The sequence below is a fragment of the Rhamphochromis sp. 'chilingali' genome (assembly GCF_963969265.1).
Source record: "Rhamphochromis sp. 'chilingali' genome assembly, chromosome: 9".
Classification (NCBI taxonomy): Eukaryota; Metazoa; Chordata; class Actinopteri; order Cichliformes; family Cichlidae; genus Rhamphochromis; species Rhamphochromis sp. 'chilingali'.
In genome coordinates this window covers 14,989,236-15,013,869 of record NC_137936.1, presented here as the reverse complement: position 1 = coordinate 15,013,869, position 24,634 = coordinate 14,989,236, and the positions used below count along the sequence as shown (strand labels likewise).

General features: G+C 40.4%; 2 protein-coding genes across 2 annotated transcripts; one reads left to right on the top strand and one right to left on the bottom strand.

Moving 5' to 3' along the window:
* Nucleotides 1-3,225: 3,225 nt before the first annotated feature.
* Nucleotides 3,226-10,221, top strand: ddx19b (DEAD-box helicase 19b). The gene is made up of 12 exons (XM_080890424.1): nucleotides 3,226-3,428; nucleotides 3,814-3,853; nucleotides 3,947-4,021; nucleotides 4,141-4,276; nucleotides 5,172-5,264; nucleotides 5,388-5,490; nucleotides 5,653-5,767; nucleotides 5,872-6,049; nucleotides 6,148-6,385; nucleotides 6,679-6,841; nucleotides 7,721-7,912; nucleotides 8,019-10,221. The coding sequence occupies exons 1-12, from the start codon at nucleotides 3,372-3,374 to the stop codon at nucleotides 8,078-8,080; spliced, it is 1,452 nt and encodes a 483-aa protein (XP_080746550.1). The 5' UTR covers nucleotides 3,226-3,371; the 3' UTR covers nucleotides 8,081-10,221.
* Nucleotides 10,222-10,304: 83 nt separating this feature from the next.
* pusl1 (pseudouridine synthase like 1) lies at nucleotides 10,305-24,523 on the bottom strand. The gene is made up of 8 exons (XM_080890425.1): nucleotides 24,042-24,523; nucleotides 23,901-23,961; nucleotides 22,195-22,382; nucleotides 16,839-16,988; nucleotides 15,191-15,361; nucleotides 12,344-12,398; nucleotides 11,989-12,151; nucleotides 10,305-10,445 (listed from the first exon to the last, which is right to left on the bottom strand). The coding sequence occupies exons 1-8, from the start codon at nucleotides 24,095-24,097 to the stop codon at nucleotides 10,387-10,389; spliced, it is 903 nt and encodes a 300-aa protein (XP_080746551.1). The 5' UTR covers nucleotides 24,098-24,523; the 3' UTR covers nucleotides 10,305-10,386.
* Nucleotides 24,524-24,634: the final 111 nt, after the last annotated feature.

Genomic DNA, 24,634 nt, shown 5'->3' with positions numbered 1-24,634 from the left:
TCACAAGGGGTCTATGCAGCAGGTAGCTCCATATGTTTGAGTTGGCAGATTTTTATGCTAGATGTCCTTCCCAAAGGGAGTTGCGTCTCCTCGTGGGACTGATTAAGGGATCTTTTGCTTGTTAGGTAAATGTGTAAAGCACGACACTATGGAGACACGCAAATTGAAATTATGGAAAAAGTTCATAAATATGTCTATTCAATGTAACATTGCAAGGACTTTGAATATCTCGTCATTTTCATTTCATATCATTATCAAATGTGAAGAAATCTCTGTGCGCACGGGACAAGGTCGAAAGTCAACACTGGATGCCTGATCTTCAGGCTCTTGGGTGGCACTGCATTAAAAACAGGCATGAATCGGTCATGGAAATCACTGCACTGGCTCAGGAACACTTCCAGAAATCTTAGTCGTGAGCACAGTTGGTGAACTGTGCTCAGCTCCATCCACAAATGAAGGTTAAAGATTCTACATGCAAAGACGTAGTTGTAAGTGAGTATGATCCAATATGGTCCTTGGCCAAATCTCATTTAAAATACACTGAGATAAAGAGGAAAACTATTATGTGGGCAGATGAAAGAAAATTTAAAATTATTTTTGAAAAACACCAGCGCTGAATCTCTGAACTAAAGGGGAGAGACCACATCCAGCTTATTAAGTCCAAGTTCAAAAGCTGCATCTCTGATTGTATGGGGGTACATTAGTGCCTATAGAACTAGCACATCTGGAAAGACACCATCATTCCTAAAAGATATATGCAGATTTTAGAGTAACATCTGCTCCCATCCTGACGACATTGTTTTAAGGAAGGATTTGCTGAACTGGCCGGCCTGCAGTCAATTCATCTTTCAAAGGTCCAGCAGATGGACTCCTCAGTTCGCAGACATTTCAGACTGTTGTTGATGCTACTAAGTTGTGAACATTGCCCTGTCCTAATTTTTTTTCCAAAATGGAAAAAAACAGAAAGAAGATTGTACATTTTCTCAGTTAAAACATTTTATTTGTGTTCTTGTTCTACTGTGAATAAAAATTGGCCTTATGAGATTTTACAAATCATCGCTTTTTGTTTTTATTTAAATTCTACACAGTGTGCCAACTTTTTGGGAATTTGAATTGCACAGAAACTTGTGAAATGCAGTGATTTAAACTTTCAAAGGGATTTTGTTTAATCTTGGAATCCAGTCTCTCTCACTCACTCAGTACTGCTTCTTCCTCTTTAATGATACTGGTACAGTCACTGCACCACAGCAGAGGCTCATTCATGCTTCTGAGGTTCTTAATTTGGTGGTCTTGGTATCTGGGGCTTTCTCTTTGATTACTTCAGTGAGGCTGTCAATAACAACCCTGGACTCGGTTTTGATACACCAAAGTGAAATCAGTGGAGATGAGCGGTATTTTAGAATTTTAAAATCACTCGGACACTAATTTGGAAGAGAATGTCTATATTTATTAGCAAACCACAGCAGGTATATTGACATATGCATGCATGATTTACAGCACTAAAATCACTAATATAACTAATGATCGTTTAAGTCTAAAAATGGCATTTTCTCTACTGACCAGCAGGGGCAACTCCACTATATGGTGACGTTAGGCTGCAGAAACAAGTCAGTTTGAACAGAAGTTAACTCTCAATTTAGTTTAAACATCATTCTAAAAGGTTATTCATCTCAATTGTCAGTTTAAAAAATTCTTAAGATGTACTTTAGGATGTGGCCACAGAGATTATGACGGTACTGAAAAACACATATAGGGCTTGCCTGTTTATTAATTTTTACTGCTTTCACTTTGTCTTTTTTAATTCTATTTATTTATTTTCCCCAAGCCAACATTAGTCATTAAAATATCACAATTAAGGCTCATAAATGTTACTAATCTTGCTTCCCAGCCAAGTAGCAGTTTCCTTCTGAATAATAGTGAGGTTTCCAGCCACCATACAAAAAGAAAATTTCCAGCTGTGCTCAGTTGGTCACTTGGCTATTTTCCTATTATTCCCATCAGTACACTGAATGCTCATTGGCTCAATGACTTGTGACTATCAATTTGTTAGCAGATGAGCATACTTTGGACAAAACCGCATTTGTGATTCTAACTACAATTAACTTCATAAGTTATTCAAATATGACTTGAAAGTAGTGATTTGATATTTTCTCATACACATCTGTGTAACTGGAAGTTTTTGCAAGATATTGGACGTTTCAGCCCCTGTAGGCTTTCAAAGGAATGGAAGTTCAGACCTGGAAGCAAAGTCAAAGTAGCTACCATGATGTCCTCCGTTGGTTTCTTAAGTCTCATATTGAAGATTAGCATTTCAAAGTCACCATCTTAGAAAACCACACACATACCTTTCTGGAGATCCAGAAGTCTTTGTGCAGCCACAGCTTTTGCCTTATGATGGCCTCCAGACAGGCTACAGTTTTCACCTTTCCAACCTTGAAAAGTGTCTTGAAGCTATGTCTATATTTTATATACAGTCTATAGGCCCCATTAATTTTGGATTATTCAACATGCAATGAGACTGGAAATCCAGTGAACAGAGATGGGACAAAGTTAGCTTTACATGTTTTTCTGTAAGGCTGTCTAAGATTTGGGTAAGTTTTTAAGGCATTTTAATCCATGATCTTTCCCTCCACCTAACCAAATACTTGTGTTGCCTAAGCTGAACCCAGCTGTGATTGAAAGCTAAAAACTGTCTAAAAGAAAAGAAGGCGCACGTCTCTCAAGAGCAACTTGGGCAGAGGAGGCTGGTAAAGTCTGGTAAACTTCACAAACAAACACACCCACTTTCCTTAATAATGCATTTAATTGAACAGCACGCACCCTGAGTCTGACCTTAATCTAACCCCATCGTAACGTCGACCTAACCTTTATAAAGCTAACCAAAGAATATTTTACCTGAGAATGTCATTTTTCACACAGATAAGGATGTTGCATACAAGGCCTACTGTGAATACATAGTAGCTGTGGGCCTATAGAGAGCAGTGTGGCACCCTCTAGAGGCTAAGAAGAGTATAGTGATTTTCTTTTTTTTCTTTTAGCAAATCCGATTCCAATCATCTGATTTTCAACAAGAGTTCATGACTTTTTTTTATTCCCAACATTTAATGTTTTTTCTTCACATTTTAACTATGAGAGCCCGTCATAGCTGAGGCTTCAGTGAGGTGTGTATGAAATTTCAGGAAGCTGGGAACTATTATTTCTTGGAGCTTGTGTTGTACCCGGTGACGTAATCAGTTGCGCATGTGTCCAGATTCAGGTTCTGCACGCCATTGTGGAAAATAGTTACTTACACATTATTGACTCTTAAGCCTGAGCTAGAATTCCTAGTTGACTTCCCCGAGTATAATAACTGAAGAAGAAACTGTCCCACAATGGCTACGGACTCCTGGGCTGAGGCAGTGGACAAGCAAGAAGCTGCGTTGGACTCGGTAAGGCTTAACTTACGCAACACGGGCTAACCTGTTGTTAGCCTGCTTGGTAAATGCTTTGGCCTGGTCTGGCACACTGTTGAAGAAATTCGGTAGTCTGTTTTTAACGTGGACAGCTGAAATTATTCAGTGAGAGCGCCATCAGTGAATAAAGTGGCTCCCGGTGACGCCCGTCTCTGTAGAGTTTCATTAGGTCGAAAACGAAACTACCGGCTTGGCTTCAGAGCTAAGTTGAATTAGCTCGTGAAGAGCTGCTGCGTGCTCAGCGGTTTGATAGCTTTAGCAGCTAACTGGCTAACCGGCATATGAAGGAGGGGGGCTTTGGAAAAGTCAGACTAATTATTTAGCCCCAGACGAACTCAGTTTATTTTGTTCTTCCTCGCAGATGGGAAAACTTCAATTAAAAGAGAAGCCAGAAGAAAATGGTAAGCATCCATGTGCAGCTGAATTGGGGTAAGAGCCAGTATCCATAAAACAAGGAAACCCAAGCATGTACATATTGGCATTATTTATTGCAGGCACGACCGCAAACGCAAAAGACTCAGCACCTGCAAAGTCAGAAGGAGAGAAGGCGGCAGATGATGACGAAATTGGTATGCGGTAAATTATCTACATGTGTTGAAAATATGTGTGCATTCATTATTGTCTTTTAGTTGGATGCTTGGTTGGCTCTTGTTCTAAAAGAGACATCTCCCCTATCTTGTTGTTTCAGAGGATGTAGGGGCACAGTCTTTGTTAAACAAACTGATTCGAAATAATCTGGTCAATACAACAAATCAAGTGGAAGTTCTTCAGAAGGATCCGAACTCTCCGCTTTACTCCGTCAAGTCTTTTGAAGAATTAAGGCTGTGAGTGAGATCTGTTTGTCTGTCTCGGTAGCCTAATCACTTAATATGTCATGTTTAACAGTATTGACACATGTATCTGTTGAGAGTTCCCAGCAAGGACCTGTGTTTAAAGATGCACCGATGCACCAGTCTTTTGGGCTGATTCAGATTTCTCACTTTTCTCTTTAAGTGTGACCTGCCTGTTTTTGCAGATTCCAGTTTTCTTTCTGAGAGCTAAAACTGACCGCACATACAAGTATTCATCAATTCAAAATAGTATTTTTTTAGGTACTATTTCAGTAGGTTTCTCATCTGAAATAACTGAAAGTAAAGTCCTCTGATACTGGAAAGAGGATAAAATAACTGAAAATAAGTTGTTGTTTTTTTTACCAAACAAAACCAGGTGCAACTGATTTATATAATAGAGCTACTGTCAGGTATTTACCCCTGTGTTTATAATGTCGCCAGATAATGTGACACAGACCCTTTTATTTTTCTCACTCATCTCCATAATTCACCTCTTAACTACGTTGATCCTTTGCTCATAAGAGGCTGCTGGTGCTCTGAGAACTGGATAGCTTCAGCTGTAGCCCTGTTTTTAGGGAAGTTTTTGCCCACACTTTACCTCAGAACTTTGTCTTCACTCACTTCCACACTAACACCGTAGCACGTGTCGTGAGTGTCATGCGCGACTGTCCGCGCTGCATGAAACAGGCTGGGTCATAATCGGTCAAACAGGAGGCTGATCAGCCGGTCACTGGTCCGGGCTGATTCCAGTCCCCGGCTGGTGAATCGGTGCATCTCTAGTTGTGGTGTCTCTTTTATGCCCATCTTCACCACGGTGAGTTTACACAGACTGATTGTGACTGATGCTTCACAATCCTGGCATTTATTTTATTTTTTCCTCTCTGTACAGTAAACCACAGCTGCTTCAGGGAGTGTATGGTATGGGTTTCAATCGGCCATCAAAAATCCAGGAAACTGCCTTACCGATGATGCTGGCTGAACCGTGAGTGTCCTTTAAATAATGATATGCAGACATTAGACTTACTGAATCACTTAACCCTGAATAACATTCTGATATCCATCATATTTATTACCACCCGTACATCTAATTTCCTGTTTCCTGTAGTCCACAGAATCTGATTGCTCAGTCTCAGTCAGGAACAGGGAAAACGGCTGCCTTTGTTTTGGCTATGCTCAGCCATGTCGATCCCAACAACAAATACCCCCAGGTGAGTGTCAACTTTCTTTACTGTACTATAAAGTCACCATTGAAATCCAAGTGATAAGCATGACTTGTCTTGGACAAAAACATTCCTCTTGTCTCTCATTGACGGACATGTGTTCTCTCTCAGTATTAATGTTTAATGTTTGCTCTCTTTTCTCGTCGTCAGTGCTTGTGCGTGTCACCCACCTATGAGCTGGCGCTTCAGACTGGCAAAGTGATTGAACAGATGGGCAAATATTACCCTGAAGTCAAACTAGTCTACGCCATTAGAGGAAATAAATGTAAGGCGCTTGTGCTTTCTGCTGTGCTGCATGTGTACTGTTATGTACCGAATTGTTGTTAGAACCTTTTGTGCGTGTATGAGCACGTCTGTCTTTTTTTCCAGTGCAGCGGGGCATGAAACTGCAGGAACAGATAGTTATTGGCACACCTGGTACCATGTTGGACTGGTGCAGTAAATTCAAGTTTATTGATCCCAAGAAAATTAAGGTGTTTGTGCTTGACGAGGCTGATGTTATGATCGCCACGCAGGGTCACCAGGACCAGAGTATACGCATCCAGAGGTCAGCCGAAGCAAATTAAAATAAGACTTGAGAACCATGTGGCTTTTTAAAATTTTTAAAATTGTGCATGTTTCATGCCTCATTTCTTTGCCACACAGGATGCTGCCCAAAAACTGCCAGATGTTGCTGTTCTCAGCCACATTTGAAGAGTCGGTGTGGAACTTTGCTCAGCGCATTGTGCCTGATCCCAACATAATCAAGCTGAAGAGAGAGGAGGAAACACTGGACACCATTAAACAGTACTATGTGTTGTGTAACAGCAAAGAAGAAAAATTCCAGGCTCTCTCTAACATCTACGGCGCCATCACCATCGCTCAGGCCATGATCTTCTGCCATGTGAGTTGATCTTTAATTTTAAAAAAAACAGCGACTCTGGCTGAATTTTATTTCTTCTTACATAAGCTTACACATTCTTTTGCTGTTTGTCATCATTTGTTGCCAAGCTGTTCCTCTTTAATCCAGAAGTGAAAAGAGAGCTCTGCAGCATGAGCTAACTTAAACAGAATAGTCTGTTTTTTATTTAACCAGGGAAGGGCCAAACTCAATCCTTTTATACTTGGACTCTTTGTATACACACCTGGCATGTTGGTTAACTGACTGAAGCGCACCCTTTCCTCTGTTCAATTCAGACAAGGAAGACAGCAGGCTGGCTGGCAGGGGAGCTGTCCAGAGAAGGCCACCAGGTAGCGCTGCTTAGTGGAGAAATGCAAGTGGAGCAGAGGGCTGCAGTCATTGAACGCTTTAGAGATGGAAAGGAGAAGGTCCTGGTCACCACAAATGTTTGCGCTCGAGGTAATGATGTTCAGATGTTTGTCATATGAGTTTTATCTGTTTACATTTGAAAACACTTTTTTTCCCCTTACTTTTGCAGTTACGTTAGCACAATATATATGTGGGTTTACAAAGTAAGTTGCAAAAAAATATGTTTGAGGTGTAAAGTTTGGTTTAAAAAGCTGTCTCAGCCTGAATGCAAGCTGCTAGAGATCAGCTTTAATGAATTTGGCTCACCACTTAGGATAACCATAGGTCACCAGGATACCATACTTGCATCTACTCACTCTGACCCATTGTATCAGAGGGAGGCAATTAATGGATTTTTGAAGGAATTGCAGATTTATTTTTTTTGTCCTAGGTATTATAAAAAAGGCTTGGGGTTAGTTTCTGCCCACAATATCCTGAAATTGTTTTCATACTTATTTCAGTTTTCAGCAGTTTTTCTAAATTCTACACTGTACGGCCTAACATGCAATTTAGAGGAAGCCTTAATCCACCGCCAAAGATTATCATACACTGTATGTAAAAGATGGAAATAGCCTCCAGAGTCAATGTGTTACTGCCTTTAAACCTGCACAAAAAGGTCAGTTACTGACCATGTGACTCTTTTTGTTATGATATAGTCTCAGTGGATAGTTTTTTTGGATTGATTTAAGGTGGGGGGTTTTTGTGATTGACAGGTTTATGCTTCATGAGTGTGCCGTGTACTCATTCATTCTGTGCTCAATATAAATAAAAATCAAAGACACTTTTTACAGCAGTGCAAGTGTGAATGTGTTTGATGTCAGACTGTATGAAATTAATTGGATTTCTACAGTCAAATTAAAACATTGGTGTCCTGCACATGTACATTGTTTTCTAGTAACTCTTTATTCCTCCCATCTTCTTTACAAACAGGTATTGATGTAGAGCAGGTTTCTGTGGTGATCAACTTCGACCTGCCAATTGACAAGGATGGTAACCCTGACAACGAGACATACCTGCACAGGATTGGCCGCACAGGTCGATTTGGGAAAAGGGGACTGGCCATTAATATGGTGGACAGCAAGATGAGCATGAACATCCTCTACAGGATCCAGGAGCACTTCAGTAAGCAGCTGTTTAAAATAAAAACAAAACATGTACTTAGCCCTTCTTCCAGCCAAATCTCAGCCCCTCTCTGAACCCCTCTCTTCTGTGTGCTCTTCCTCTGCAGATAAAAAAATTGAAAAACTGGACACTGATGATCTGGATGAAATTGAGAAAATTGCCAGCTAAGAAGGTGTGTTCACGCGACGGACGCTCGCTTCCCTCCCCCACGTCTTTGCTCTCCAAGGACTGTACGCTCCTACAATTTTATTGCTTTTATTATTTTTTTTTAGCTGTCGGAGAAAAGAGCAAAACCACACACAGCATATGTTTACATGTGGATATGTCTCCTCTCAGACACGTGTTTTGTAAGTCTCTGATACATACCCTATTTCACTCTTTGTACTCCTTTAAATAAAGTGTATGAGTTTAATGCTGTGTATTGTGATGCTGTAAAAGCAGGCATAGTCGACTCATTTATTATTATTTTTTAAATGGGGGGGAGGGGCGGGACTTTTTTTTTTTCTTTAAATTTTAAGCCACTGGTGGCTGTAGTGGTGGCATGATACAAGCTATTCTGTAAAGAGATTCACAAAAACCCTAAGAGAAAAACAAAAATACTCATTTTATGTGCCGCAAATGTTTTAAAATATCACTGAATGTAACCGTATCATGTGGACTATTACAGCTTTTATCGTGCTTTGTTATGACTACCAAAATCAGTACAAAGGGTGAAGTTGGGTATGCTGCTCCGAGTTGTAGTTTTAATTGATTGTGTCATTGAAATGGTGATGGTTGGGGTTCAAGGGTCTATGCAAACTTATCAACCTGTGATAGCTACTATCGAACACTTATCAACCTGTATTCACGTGACACAAATTAATCCTGAAATAACCTCAGCTTTAGCATCAGGGTGTGTAGTCTAGTCAAATGCCAAAAAAAAGGCTGCCTAGAGTGATAACGCATTACTAACTCCAAGTCATGGACATTTAGATGTTTCTGTGTTTAGTCTGTCATCGGCCAACCACACATCTCACACGCATGCTATTTATATCCTTTTTTTTTTAATTTAAACATGAGGACGAGCTTGGCGTCACTGCTGAGCATTAATCATTAGTCTTCTTCCTTCATCGCTCATAAAAATCAGATTTTTAACTGAAAATGTGACCATTACGGTGATGTTTCCTTTGTGTATCACTGTCCCCACTCAATCGTTACAATCAGGGTTTCAAGTTTGACTTTAGCTCAGCTACATTTCTTCACCCAGACTGTGCTGTTATTAAGGATTGTGAGTTTAAAAAAAAATTACGCAATGCCTTCCTCAAGTGCATTATATACATATGATTTTGTTATTAATATTTAAGCTATTGGGCTTACATTTCTGACTGACACTTGAAATTTTGATTATATATTGAATTATGGGCGTCTTTAGGATGTGTGAATTATCTTCTTGAAACCAAATGCTGAATTGACTTGAGGACCTATGCTAATCAGATTTACTATGTTGCTCTGACATGGTCGCCTGGATAGGAAATGTGTACTTGTGTACATATTTACAGAAAAATTGTTTAAAAAAAATAGTTACTGAATTTTTGAGATTGTCACTTCTAAGAAGTGCAGAAACATTCCTCACGAGGTTCGATTTTGACAGACGCAGCACTTCAAATCAGTTAAGCTTGCAACAGTTGGGTGACTGTACAAAAATCAAGAAAAACAAATGTGTGATGTTTGGTGTATTTGATCACTGCACTGGAAGATTAAGATCGGTGACTGGTCAATCTAAACCTTCTACAAACCTCATCTGGCTCCCAGCTGCACAGAGAAGACTGTCGGTGGTAGTGCGGATTTTATGGACTATTTATGGACAACTTGATGAAAAATCACTTAATGAACACATGCAGCCAAATTGGAAGGAAGTGACCTCAAGCGTGAGAATCCGTAGGAATGGTCTGTGAAGACTTTTGGGTAAAGAATAAGTGTATGCAGTTTTATCGGACACTCGGATGTATACGTTATCAGTGAGTGTGTGCACTTTGTTGATCCATAATGTAACACCACTGTATGAGACCCATGGACACAAAGCAGTTTTGGCTATAGAACGTCACACTTTTGCCCACATGTATACCTTGTTAGATAATTTTCAATAACCTACAAAATTCATAATTGTACACGTTGCCTAATCGGGTTTAGGGCAAGTAGCCTGTTGTAACCTAAAGATCTATGTAGACAATGACAGGTTCAAGGTGTGTGGTCTTCTGTAGCTGAGCTGCGTTCATGGACAGTTATGTACTCTTAATATGTTGAATTAAAAGAACATCTAGCTGTTCATATGTATGTCCCCTTAATGCTTATTCATATAGGTCGAACTAGAGTACAATCACTGTTTTTAGTACATGAGTGAACACACAGCATATTATACATTAAATCACAAACTTTATTATATTCGTTTTATAAGGACATTTGGAAATGCATACAAATAGAATATTCAAGTAGCATCAATCCTTCCTGGTGGAGGTGAGCAGTTCCTCTGACAGCTGTGGTGAAAGCTGCAGGTCTGAGGAGACAAACAGAACTTGAGACAGGAAGAATTCATAAAAATGTTCCTTTTGTTTTCTTTTCCCAAAAGATGAAAATATGAGTAAAAATATTTTTCCTATCCATCAGTTTTCTGCTGCTTATCCAATTCCAACATTGCATGGAGGCTGGAGGGTATCCTAGTTACCATAGAGTACACATAATGGAAAAAATGTTGCTTTATAAGCTGGAATAGTTTCAAGTTACTTTTAACTCGAGGAGTTACTAAAGTGTGGTTAGTTGAAAATCGTGTGGCATGATTATGTATTTCATCTTGATACTGCAAATACAAGTAAGCCATAGTATAATTTAGCTTGTACAGAAAGCCAAGAAAGTTTATTGTGCATTTTATCAATACTTGTATAATATGAACACCTTAACACTAATCTGGCCGCCCTATTTTGGACTAACTGAAGTCTGTTCAGATCTGTCTTATTAGCTGCTGACCAAATGATTGAGCAGTACTCTAGATGAGATAATACTAGTGCATTAATGACATCTTTCATAATTGAAGAAGTGATATAAAAAGAGCATTTCCTAGCTATAGCTATGCCCTGTCCCATTTTCTTAATAACAGAGTTGATGTGCTGAGACCATGAAAGGTGGTGGTTTATGGTAACACCAAGTAATTTAATCTGGGTGACCTGTTCTAATACCGATCCAGCTATGGAAAGATTTAGTTGTGGGCTGTTGACTAAGCGTACTCTACTTCCTATTAACATGGATTTGGATTTCGACACGTTTAAAATCATGTTGTTTTTACTTATCCAATCAAACACGTTCAGCAAATCTAGTTGTAATACGCTTGTCAATTCAGAGTAGCTACTGGCTGAATAAAACATGGTGGAATCATCAGCATACATTACAAGATGAGATTTATCCAGGACATACGGCAAATCATTTGTAAAGACTGAGTAGAGAAGTGGACCGAGGCAGCTGCCTTGGGGTAGACCACAGTTCATTTCACAGCCCTCCGAGAAATAACCATTATAATAAACCTTTTGCCTTCTTCCAGACAAATAACTTTCCATCCAGCACAAAGCAGCTGGTGAAAATCCATAACATTTTAGTTTATCTATCAAAAGATCATGATTTATCAAATTAAATGCAGCACTAAAATCCAAAAATACCACCCCGGCCAGATTCCCATTATCTAGATATTTGTACCAGTTATCTGTCATGTGAATAAGAGCTGAACTGGTGGAATAACCAGGTTTGTAGGCATGTTGAAACTGAGTGAGTAACTGATTTTCTGTTAGGTAATGTTGAATTTGTTCATAGACAATCCTCTCCATAATTTTACTTAGAACGGGGAGTAGACTAATAGGTCTGCTATTGACACCATTAAAAACGTCATTCTTGTTTTTAGGAATGGGAATTATTTTCGATTCTTTCCACTGCAATGGAAATAAGCTGCATGCCAAAGATCTATTAAGTATGTGACATATAGAAAGGGACACAAACTTGGCTGCAACTTTGAGCAGTTTCCTGTCTATGTTATCAGAGTTGGTTTTTATTCTCACCTGTATCCCTGTAGTCCACTCTGGTGAGGAAAAGGCCGTGGGCTGGAGCAGCCATACCCTGTGGGTAGGCCAGAGAGTCTCTCGCTTCCAGTATTTTCTTCAGCTGGGGTACTGAGAGCAGCCCCTGGCCCACTGCCACCATTGCCCCCGTCATCCTCCGCACCTGGAGGAAAAGGCCAGATAAAGAGGTTTTACACAGAAGCTTGCACAGCTTGCTTTAAGAGATTTAATGTTTACTTTATTCTAAATAAAGTTTCAGTCACCACCAGCAGATGTCGCTACTGGCTCGTAATCTCACACGCACAGAAATGGAAATATAACTTGAAAGAAAATCTGAAGAAGATTATCAACAAACCTGCTTATATAGAAAAGATTTACTTGTGAAAGTCAGCTCCCAGGATGGTATCTCTCTGGAAAAAGGAAATAAAATTTGTGTCTTAGCCACATTCAAAGCACTACACATGAAATGTTAGATTAATGAGACCAAGGCCAGCAGGCATGAAGTCTACATGGAATCACGGAGAAAATGTGTAAGGATAAAGAAAGGTTAAATGTTGCCACAGGAGTTGAAACATCGCACTGCTGTCTAAAGCACATTGTGAATGGTTGTCAGATGTAATGTAATATTATTTAGTCTGATAAAAACCACTAAGCAAGAGTGTGGATCCAAAGCACACCTACTCATTTATTCCTCTGAGTGAAAAAAATATTACTAATTAAATAAAAAATTTAAAAAAAATTTAAAAAAAGAAAATAATCCAGCCTCATATCTTTACATCTTAAGTCACTCTTGTGCAGCAGTGCTGTTCCCGCCTGTGTGAATATAACTGATGTGACATTCATGCCAGGCATCAAATGAAGCCTGGGTTTGTCATCATGCACAGATTTGTTTAAATGTCACACACTAAATATGGCACTGCAGCTTAGCCCCAACAGGATTATGTGTGATGCCACATAAAATATTATTATTATTATTATTATTATTATTATTATTTTGCCCCTGCCCTCAAAAGGGAAAAAAGAAAGGAAGAAAAAAAACCTCTCCCTGATTCTTATTTTGGGAAGGACAGGGTGAACTAAGGAAACAGGCACATGGGAAGAATTGGGTCAAATGCAAATTTGACTCAGTGCTTGCTGTCTGATTACATTCGACATGTAGGAAATGTAGAGACAGATTTATAGAGCAGGGCTTTTAGCCCGTGGACTTGGAGGTCAGTATCTTCAGATGAGAATAAAGCACTGCTGGGCCTCTTGTTGCACATTTGCAGCGCTGTGTTATTATTATAAAGCCAGGCTGCTTTAAGCTGGTAGGAAGCCAACAGTAACTCACAGAAACACTCATTATAACCAAAGTTTGCAGAAGAGCACAAAGCATGTGGAACTGTGAAGCAGATGGGCTCCAGCAGCAGAAGACCGCACCAGGTGCCCCTCCTGTGAGCTAATTTTCATTTCACCCTGTTTACTGAACATGACAATGAGTTGAGTGTACTCAGATGATGTCCGCAGTCACCAGATCTCAACCCCAAAGAGACCCTTTGGGATGTGCTGGAAATGGAGAGCCACATCACGGATGTGCAGTCAGGAAATCTGCAGCGACTGTGTGATGCTGCGGTTTTCCGCTCAGTCTGAATTTTTAGTTGTTAATTTTGCTCAGATGGGCGGACAAGCTGGTAGCATTGACATGATAAGTCAGTTAACTACTTTATTATTTATTAATAGACTTAATCAAGCAGTAAGCGTTATGCTAGCTTTATGATGTCCTTTATGAACAACGGTGCTTTGTCCTTAACGCTAGCATGCTAATGATTATAACTGTAACAGGACAACAGCTAGGTGCTCTGTTAAGCTGTGCTTAATGTAATCATATGAATTTTTGTACACCTACCAAATTTTATGGGATTGTGGCAACACCTCTCGTTTGGATTAGATGCTGGTGTGGCTTAAACTAATGGTAAACAAACAAATTAGGGATGTCACACTTCCTGCTGCGGCACGGTTTGAATTCTGCATATATTAATTTCAAAATGTGAAGACTTGTTTTAAAATGCACACCTACCAAATGTTAGCATGTTAACATGAAAACAGAGTCAAGGCTACACAAGGCCCTAAAATAAATAAATCTCTGTTCACTTATGCATGAAAATAAGATCAAATATTTCGGGAGGTTAGAAAAAAGCCCTTTTTTTCAACTTTGAATGGAGACCAAAGTAGTCAGCCTCACAGACCACATTTCCCCGTTTTAGGATCAAAAATTTAGTTGAACCTTAGACTCCTCAATAATTCATCAGTCAGTTTCTTTTCATTTTATCACCGTTTCTTAGAATAGTGACCCTCATGAAAAAATAAACACAGCTCAGCTGTAGGCTTTCAAAACCCGACAGAGACCAACCAATGTGGGCCACATTGGATCATTCATGGGAATTCTGCAGAGGGTAGAAGAAGGGAAAACAAAATCCAGCAAAGACCTGACACAGCACCTGAGAGATGAATCTGGCCTGTCAGTTGATCCATTTACTGTTTACCAAAGCCTCATCAGAAATTTAATCCAAATTTGTCATTACTTGTTCAAATTGTTGGCAACATGTACGGAGGAGGAAGTCAGAAGTAAAGTACAACAGTGAGTGTCTAAAGCCATCTGCAAAATATAATGGAGGCTCTGTCATGGTTTGGGTCAACATTTCAGCCAGCAGTGTTGGAGATTTGTCAGAACTGATGGAAACATGACTGCAGAAAAGTGCCATCAGGCTTTGATCCACCGTGTAACAGCATCTGGAAAGCAAATGACTGGTGACAGCTTCATTTCTCAGGATGACAATTATCCCAAACACACCGCCAATGCAATAAAAGTGTACCTGAATAGAAAAATACACAATGAAACACAGTCTGACCAGAGCCTGGACCTCAACATTATTGAAGCAGTGTGGGATCATCTTGACAGAGAACAGAACACAATTCAACCAACATCCAAAGAAAAGCTTTGAATGTCCTTCAAGATGCCAGGAGAACTATTCCCGAAGACTACTTAAAGGAATTACAGGGATGTTTGCCTGAGAGAGGTAAAGGTGTTTGTACCAAGCATTGACTTTGTGGTTAAAAAGCTGCATAAAATTGTACAAACCTTGTTTTTTGCCTTACATAATGTATCCAATTCCACAATAACTTGGTCGTAGGTATTGTGGTCTCAATACATACTGTGGCCTACCTGTGGAAGTGAGCATATGCAAAGGAGTTTCCCTGCTGTATACTGATCACATCCATCGTCTTCACAGGATTTTTGAAAGGCAGATCAGAGTTGACGGCCCTAAAGCTGCTGAAATCGTGAGTCCCAAGCAGTAGGGAAGCTGCCTCGTGCATAGCGTCCACGTTTAGCTCTCTGATGAAAGACAGAATAAAGAAAAACGCTTTTTATACAAGTGACCATTTACAGTATTACAATGCATTTGAAAACCGGGAAAATGTGAAGATTCTGAGGTCATCAGAGCTCCTGAATCAAGATTCGAAAGCTAACTCTTGATATTGCAGCGTCACTCAAGAGTGACCTGGCTGAACAGCGAGGTCAGCCACAAATGTACACATGAAGTACATCTTTTCAGAACTCCATGAATAATTTAGTGGAAAACTTATGTAACAGAAAGATAATGCCACGTGAGCGAGCAGAGCATGCCCACGACCAGCTCATTTAAGGCAGAGAACCAGAGCGAGCCGGTGATTAGATTCTCTCCAGTCTCACGCTTCATTTGCTGCTTAAATATGATCTGACAAAGAGAGAGGGAGGAGAGAGAGTGAGCGGGAAAAGGGAGAAGTGTGCTGAGTAATAAAAATTTTAACATAAGAATCAGGAATGAATGAAGATGTGCAAAAAATATCTTAACGGTCTAATTAACAAATCATTAAGTCCTTACTTTTCGCTATGTTGGGAGGGGGGCAGCTGTGACCAGTTGGTAAGAGGGAAGGAAGACAGAACTGACTGATGACCAATGATAACGTGGTCACTGAATTCCAACATTCAAATAATCTTAAAAAATTGTTTAAAAAAAAAAAGTAACTTTTTTTTATTGCAGTGGGAGAAATGGAGCGAGTGTGATGACGCTGGAGAGGCGCATCAAAGAGAGGAAAAGAGAGACGCTGCTGAGGCTGAGACGCTCAGGGGTGTGAAGAGCAACATGAATGTTGAACATGAGAGAGCGATAACAAAGCAGAAGATCCAGAGAAAGAAGTTAGTGAAGGAAGGAAGGAGAAAAAGAAAGAGATTGAGAGAAAAAAATGGACAGAAGCAGAAAAGAAGGGAAAGAAAGGATGAAATGCGTGGGTGTTGTTCTGCACGTATAAAAGCCCGCAGCTTATCTTGCCCTACTTTTCCCCAAAAAAGTGAGGAGAAAAAAAGATACAAACGCTCAAACACAAACTAAAATGTTTCTCTTTGTGGCCAGTTTTTCCAATCACAGCTACAAGAACCTTGTGTAAGCTTCGAAGCCAACGCCATTTAATCTCTTTCCTACTTTTTACACTCTATGCATCCTCTCTCCTCTCCTTCCTCCTCCTTTGTTTGCATTTTGCGCATCAGCTCAGATAAAACACTTCGTTTGGCTGTCTCTAATGTGCACCTCCTGCATGGTGCATGTGGACTATTCATGTGTTCAATGTGCCATTTTTCTGGTCTGAGTCTCCATTACACAGAAAGAGTGTGTCTCTGCTTTTACACATATACACAGTCAGATTCAGCTTCAGACTGAGCCCTTATTTATTTCTTTTTTTAAGGCAGACATCATGCACATGCACACTAACACATGAAAAAGAAAAAGACATGACTGAGAAAAGGGAGGGGTGGTGCATAAACTGGGATAACTCACGTGTTGCGGAGGCTCCAGCACAGATCCCAGTCTGTGAGGGGAAGGAGAGAGTGGTGGGAGATTCCTAACGCTATTCGGTAGACGTAGGTCCGAGACTGGGCACGGAAACGGGCATGGAAGTCATGAGGAACACGGTGGGCACGGGTGATCCTGAAATAAAATGGACAAAGAGAAGTGAAACCTAGGATTTAGGATGAAGAAACTTGAAACATGCACATTCATAAATATTCTTATACATCTGCACTGAAGCCTGGAGGTGATCTTTAAACATTCAGTCTGGCTGTTCAGTGAGAACAAAACTATCTCTGATTCTTTCTTTGTAGAGGCAGTCCCATAGCAAAGATGGTGTCAATGCTCCTTTTTGTACTCCCAGCTAGAAAAACTGTGTACAAGCCATGCTCCAAAGTGCCAGCATTGCAGCTTTTAACACAAAGACACACCAACAGAGTCCTAAAAAGGCTGCCAAGAGCTTATTTTAACACAGTTAACATCAGAGCAGAATCTCAGGCTGAGCCTCTCTGATGCGATTCCAGCAGGATAACACGAGACACTTCCTGTGTTTTTGCGCGCAGAGGCAGGGACTGATGTAATAAGTAACAGACTGGATCGATTCCTGATTCTGCGAGACGTCTTAAAGTAGACTGAAGAATGACACTGGCATTTCTGGCTACAGGTTCTGCACGTACAATTGAATTACTCTGCTGCGTGCAGTGTTGTTACTAAAACGATGAACCAAACTGAGATTTACAGAGAGTTTGAACAAAAAGGGGATTCCCCCCCCTTTTTAGTAGTTTCAAGCTGTCCTCGTGCCTGATTGATGCTACAGCAGTAATGAAAATATCTGAATCATTTTTGATTAAGATCAAGAATTTATTGTCAGATTGCACAGAAATTCACTATTTCTATCGATTTAATGCAATGCAGGGCAAATCTTTCCTCCTTTGTCTCATCACAGTATTACAGTCAGTTATAACAACAGCTGCTATGCATACTATTACATTTAATCAATAGCCAAGCTTATAATCTGCACTGACACATACTCAAAAAGCCATGTTTTACCATTTAAGAGACGTAATACTTAACTCGCAACCACTGGCCATTTTATTAAGTACACGTTGCGAGCCTCAAGGTGGACCCACTTTTGTCTTTAGAGCTTCTTCATTCTGATGCTGTTTGAACTTCACGATGTCAGCAGCGCTGTGAAAAACGACTTCTCCTTGTTCCTGATTTCATGCTTGCTTCCTGATTTACACACTTACAAGTTTCAGATCATCAAACAGCTTTTATTATTTGACAAAGCTAACCTGAGTAAATGCAGTTTTTAAATGATGATTTCATTTATTGAGGGAAAAAAGCTATCCAAAGCTACCTGGCTCTATGCAGAAACAAGTCCAGCAAACCACGGCGAGAGCCATTATCCAGAAATGGGAACAACTTTCCCAGCCAACCAGTTATTATGTTTAGGAACCAATTTTTTCCCCACATAGGGCCTTTTTTTTTTTTTAATTAACAAACGAGGGTCATCATCTAAAAACTGCATTTTGTGTTTACTCTGTTATCTTTGTCTAATATTTAAATTTATTTGATGATCTGAAGCAAAATTAGCAAATCCCAGGGCAAATACTTTTTCACAGCACTTTATATGCTTAATTGCACGGAGTTTATGCCAGTTACTGATTAAACAAGCAGCTAAACAGGTGTGGCTAACAAAGTGCCCAATGAGTATTTATAGCTGTTACAGCGGTTCAGCTTGCTAAAATTTGCGATTTAGATGTAAAACCAAATAACACCTAAAGCTGATGTCAATGTTCGTCTTCAAGCTTTTGTTCATGTACCGAAAGCACCGCACAACAAATGTATTCTAATTCATGTTAATTCATCTTGTTCCACAACATATAAGAAGGCAAAGATGTAAAAATTTACACTAATAATGACAATAAAACAAGTGGCTCCATATTGCACAAGGTTTACACATTTGCCTGGTTCAATCCTGGTGACACAGATCCCGCTGGGCTTATCTCAAGGAGGGCACATGGCATACAAACCTGCCAAATCAAATATGTGGAGCTACCTGCTGTGGTGACCCCCTTGACCCCTTTTAATAATAAAACACTTATAATTACAATACTGTGACAGATGAGGTTCCTTAATTCATGTCTCTGTAACCTTCAAGAACAAAGAGCTGCATTCACCTGCATCAGTGTAAAAAGGACTGCACAAAGCACATTAGCACCCTATAGTGTTTGATCACATGTTTGTGCCAGCACACAGAGCACGCATTCAGTCACGCATGTGCTTGAGAATGTGTGCGACGGCAATCGGTATCTGCACATGTGTATGTCTATGTAAGCGTGTGTTTGTGCGCAACCGGGGAAACTAGGTTAGGTTTCCAGGGGAGGAGATTGGGTGTGACACGTGGCAGAGGAAACCCTTGCATCTGCCTTCAGCGGCCGCACCAATGTGAAGTGACAGCCTTTCGATGGCCTCCAAACCCCACACACACACACACACACACACACACACACACACACGTAAAATTTTCATTAGCAGTGTACAAAGCATGGTGTCACACATTTGGGAGCTGGGGCATTGTTTAGCATGGCACTATTTTGCTATTCAGCAGTTTCCTTTTATGCAAAAAGAGCCGGTAGTTTTAGGCTAATTGAGGCCAATTTTCACAGCAGCTCAGAAGACAAATGAAGCTGAAGGAGAAGAGAGATTTTTTACAGTGTGCAGGCTGTGCTCAAATCTCGCCTTGGCTCTCTGTCTCTGGAAGCAGCAGATGAGCCGTATCGTCATTGTAGCTGTAACAAAAGCTCTTCCCGCTGTGCAAGATGGGAAAAGATAGTTTGGGATGTCAGATCTGACACCACAAACTGCTTTTCTTTCACATCAACAGTAAAACGTTCTATCTAAAACATATGAAGTGTGTTTGTGTATGAAACACTTTTACATTTTAAGTGTCAGCTGAAAACAAAAAGTGTATATAGAGTGACGAATGATGCAGTGTGTATCCACGTGTGTGCATGTCCGTGCTAAACAGATGCTATACACCAAAAAAGCAGAGCAAAGATAATCCTTTCTAACCTTCTCTCTGCAGGTTTGGGGATTAGCAGTTTCTCTCTCCCCTCTTTCTTTCTCCCAGCGTGCGCTGTTCAAACTCACTCTCTTTATTCAGACTCATCTTTCCACGCCCTCTCTCACTGGCACTGACTGCATTTACCCAATACCATCTCTTTATCTATTGCTTTGTTCTGTACTTCTTCTCTCCAATCCTGACTAAGGAACAGAATGCCACAGCAGCCCAAACCAAAACAGCCTTAAGCAAACTATGGCTTTGAATAATGTAAATGTATGTAATGAAGGGATTACAAGGGGAGGAGATGAAGAAAACACAGGAAAAAAACGAGTCGGCAGATACTCGTTTGCAGCAGTATTTAAAGATGCCCTTTTCCATTACATATTCAACAGGTGAACTTATGGCATTTCACCACAGCTATGTATATCCCAACTGTTGAGGCAGATGTTTAAGTCAGTCATACTTCTTTCTGGGATTTATTTACCACTGTATGCCCCTCAGGATATGTATCTGTGTATCTACGCTCAACACGTACTGCTGCTCCCTGCTCGTTATCATAAATATCTAATCAGCCAATCAAATGGCAGCAAAAGGCATACAGACATGGTTGAGATGACCTTTTGAAGTTCAAGCATCATAATTGGAAGGGTAAGTGATTTATGTGACTTTGAAGGTAGTATGGTTGTTGGTGCCAGACAGGCTGGTCTGAGTATTTATGAAACTGCTGATCTGCTGAGATTTTCCTGCACATCCATCTCTCGGGTTTACAGTAAATGGTTCAGAAAAGATCAAATATCCAGGAAGCAGAGGTTCTCTGGGCAATATTGACTCAGTGATGTCAGAAAAGCATTGCCAGACTGCTTTAAACTGTCCGGAAGGCAACAGTAACCAATATAAACACTTGCTACAAGCAGAAAATGTATGAGCACAACCCTTTGAACCCTGCAGCAGATGGCCTACAGCAGCAGAAGACCACACCAGGTCTTACTACTCTGAGCTAAGAACAGGAAACTGAGACTACAACTCAAACAGCCTCCTCTGAATTGGACAACAGGTGACTAAAAAACATTGCCTGGTCTGATTTCCGCTTTGATTCAGATGGTAAGGTCAGAATTAGCCAGACACAGCATGAAAGAGTGGATCCTCTATGGTGGTTTAATGGTGTGGGGAATATTTTTGACAGACTTTTAATACCATCTGGGCATCATTTAAACACCACAGCCAACCTGAGTATCGTAGCTTTTATGCTTTCATGACCACAGTGAACTCTTCTTCAGATGGCACAAACCTCAAACCATCACAAACTGGTTTCTTTAGCATGACAATGTGTTCACTGTACACAAATAAGCCCCGCAGTCCCCAGATCTCAATCCAATAGAGCACCTTTGGGATGTGATGGTCTGAGAAACTCTCATCATGGATGTGCAACTGATAAACTCTGCAATAACTGTGTGATGTTTACATATCAATATGGACCAAATTGCTTCCAGCACCTTGTTGAATCTACGCTTGAAGAATTAAAGCAGTTCTGAAGGCAAAAGGGACTCTAACCTGGTACTAGCAAGGTGTACCTAACGAAACAACCAGTGAATGTACGTCTGCATATGTTTGGCCATATCCTGTGTGTCTCCATAGTAAACATTTCTATTTTTATTTCTCATTGGTGTTATTTATGGAGCAGTCAATCAGGTTAAATTGTGCCAATTATAAAAATTCATAATAGCTTTTTGAAAACTATTTTGATCAGGCAAAAATAATGCCAGGAATGGTTTCTATTTATTAAAAAGTACAGTGCAGTTAATGAATAAAAATCCTGCTTGGTTTGACCACCTATTGCCAACAACAGAGAACACACTGGCACTTGCACACTGTTTGTCAAGCTACTTGACAGGTCAGTTGTTACAAGATGGCAACACCATCTATCAGAGAAAACACAAGGCTGCTGCTTCACCAGCTGACTAAACTGCATTCACTCAGTGTAAGAGGATTAAAAAAGAAAAGTCACATTTAGGTCAATTTCTTGGCGGGGGGGGGGGGGGGGGGGGGGGGGGCAAGATCAAGTAGTGCTAAAGGAAACTACTTTAGCACTCATCCAGGTTATGTTCACATACCTTTTGATGTCTCACTGTTTCTATAATGTGTTCAGAGAAAACTGATCTCAGAGACAGAGAAATGTGTTTTTATTTGGCTTAAGTGGCTTAATTACATAACTCAGAGACTTACAAAGTCATAAAAGCACTCATGCACTCACCAAGATTTTCAAGACCCTTTACTCACCTGATCTGTTCTGTCCCGAGGTGGAAATTGAGCGCCTGAACAAGAACATCTTCAGTGAACGGCAGCTTGTCATTCTTGCGTTGCAGGTCAAAGTGTGCGGAGTTAGAGAGGGCGTGGACACCCGTGTCCGTCCTGCTGGAAACTGACAGGGATACAGGATTGACTGGCCTCAGTCGCTGGATTGCATCCTACACAAAGACGAAAAGATCTTTTTAGATATTAATAGCTTTGGGTTGATAGCCTAGAAAACAAATAACTTTTTTAAAGCTCACTTTCACTTCTGAAGCCACTCACAGCCTTGTCTGCCTCAAATAGTTATCAAACAGAGCTGTGAACAGAGGCATGATGTGACAAGAAAGACTGATCTTTTTTTGCCCTGTAATCTGTGTTTCCTTCTCTCTGTGCTTATTTTTGGGCTTTTTATGCCTTTATTAGAAACAGTAGACAGTAGAGAGCTGACAAGAAAACAAGGAACAGACAGTGATCAAGAAAGACATGCAACAATCCACGAAGCAGCTGGATGTGAAACAGGAACCTTGTTTATGCGTCATATCATAAGTTTGGTGATTGTAGTGCTCAACCCAGGTGTGGAGTGCCACACCAATAAGCTGAACTTCATTATTCACCCTCTGGAGTCAATGGGCGTGTTGGCACGTCCAAAACAAATGACTGATTTTTGACAACTTAGAAGCACGATGGAGCCTCGCTTAGTCCATGTTTGGAAAGAGCAGAAAGTACGGACTTCAAACTGTATGCCAGGTTTTATTCCTAACAGTGCAGTTATATGGATTTTTATGACAGTTTGATGCATATAAGTCCTACACCACAAAAACAGATTAAAGCCAACAAATTAACAGTATTTCTGTTGTGAACACATCTTACTGTAAATAACACAGAAGCTATTTAGATATTTAATGATGTGATAACTATGAAAAATAACATATGCAAAAGCAAAAATGTTCTAAATCACATTTAATGGTATATTTTAGATCATCTCTAAAGATATTTGGGATTCAGGCATTTAGGGTTTGCGCTTATGATCCCAAGGGGTGGATGTAGCTCAGGAGGTAGAGCGGGTCATCTACCAATCTACCAATTGCCTTACCTTTTGCAAGATATTAACCCTAAGTTGCTCTTAGATGCATCCATCGGAGTGTGAATGTTACATAGAAAGGGTGTGAAAGGGAGAATGAGGCGTGTTGTATAAAGTGCTTTGACTGCTCAGGTAGAGTAGAAAAGGACCAGTCCATGACTTAGACCTCAGAGAGTTAGTTTTATTTCTTTATAAGCTTACTGGTGTGGCCCTTAACATTAGTCCCATTTTCTCATGTGGATCCTTGCTGCCTTTGAATCATTTATTGAAACCGCCTTTAATCATCAGACAGCAGTCTGATCATTCTCACTTTTTAGATTTTCAAAAGGCATCGACATAAAGTTGAGATTGTAAAGTTTTTTTATATATACGACAAACAAGCCCAGAAAAAAGGATCCAAGTCAAAGATTAATGAAATGCTTATGCATTACACCATATGACGCTGCTTTTGATGAGTGGATCAGAGACCTAGAGGATTTAAGGCCTATAATGAATTACTAAGCTAAGCAGACTCATAAAGTCATGACACAGCTTTTTAAGCCTAACTACATTTAATACTAGCAGCTCAAAGGCAACTTGTCACCTGATTAGCTTTAAGTGAGTTAAAACATACCTCCAAGTGGTCCTGGACCCCTTTCTTCCCCAGCTGATGTGGAGGGACTTTCACTGCTCCACTGCAATAATGATAACAGTAGTGGTATATTCAAAAATAATAATAATAAGATATAACATCTCAGTGTGCCCTGTAACCTACCGGTATTTTGTTCCGATGTACTGAAAAAATATGAGGTAACGAGCCCGGTTGTGCATGTTGACTCGAAATGTCACTGTGCATGTTCCTCGTTTACGAGAGTGGAAAAACTGCAATGCAGAATCATTTCATGGATCCAGCTGTGACTGATGTCCCTGCAGACTGAACCTCTGGTGAAACGTTCCTGTGCTAGCCAGACACGACCCCTCACCTCCAAGTACCACCGAGAACCCTCTGAAGTGTAGTCCGGAAGTCCACTGGAGACAACAGCTGTTAGAATTCTTCTGTTGACATATGAGAGCGCACGTTACTGTGTCACGAGGCCGTAGTACAGTGCAGACCCGATAAAAGAGCTGTTACAAGCGCCGCGTGATAACTAGCAGTGAGATGGCACGTGCACTGTATGACTCTATCCAAGCTGTGACACCTATGTTCAGTGCACGTTACTACACAGCAACATTTCTGGATGTTTGCCTCCTTCCACATTGTAGTACGTCGCATTTTGATTACGTCGCTCCAGCCGCAGAGCCTTCTTGCTCCAGTCATTGAAGCCAGATACTGTACTCACGTTTAAGATTGGTCGACAGCAAGTAGTC

What these genes read in the sequence shown, in the direction of transcription:
- ddx19b (XM_080890424.1), top strand. Translation starts at nt 3,372, where the DNA reads ATGGCTACGGACTCCTGGGCTGAGGCAGTGGACAAGCAAGAAGCTGCG. An exon ending in AGAGAAGCCAGAAGAAAATG is followed by an intron (nt 3,854 to 3,946) that starts GTAAGCATCCAT and finishes TATTTATTGCAG; the next exon opens with GCACGACCGCAAACGCAAAA. An exon ending in AGGCCATGATCTTCTGCCAT is followed by an intron (nt 6,386 to 6,678) that starts GTGAGTTGATCT and finishes TGTTCAATTCAG; the next exon opens with ACAAGGAAGACAGCAGGCTG.
- pusl1 (XM_080890425.1), bottom strand. Translation starts at nt 24,097, where the DNA reads ATGCACAACCGGGCTCGTTACCTCATATTTTTTCAGTACATCGGAACA. An exon ending in TACATCGGAACAAAATACCG is followed by an intron (nt 23,962 to 24,041) that starts GTAGGTTACAGG and finishes TCATTATTGCAG; the next exon opens with TGGAGCAGTGAAAGTCCCTC. An exon ending in GCATATGCTCACTTCCACAG is followed by an intron (nt 12,399 to 15,190) that starts GTAGGCCACAGT and finishes TCCTTTTTCCAG; the next exon opens with AGAGATACCATCCTGGGAGC.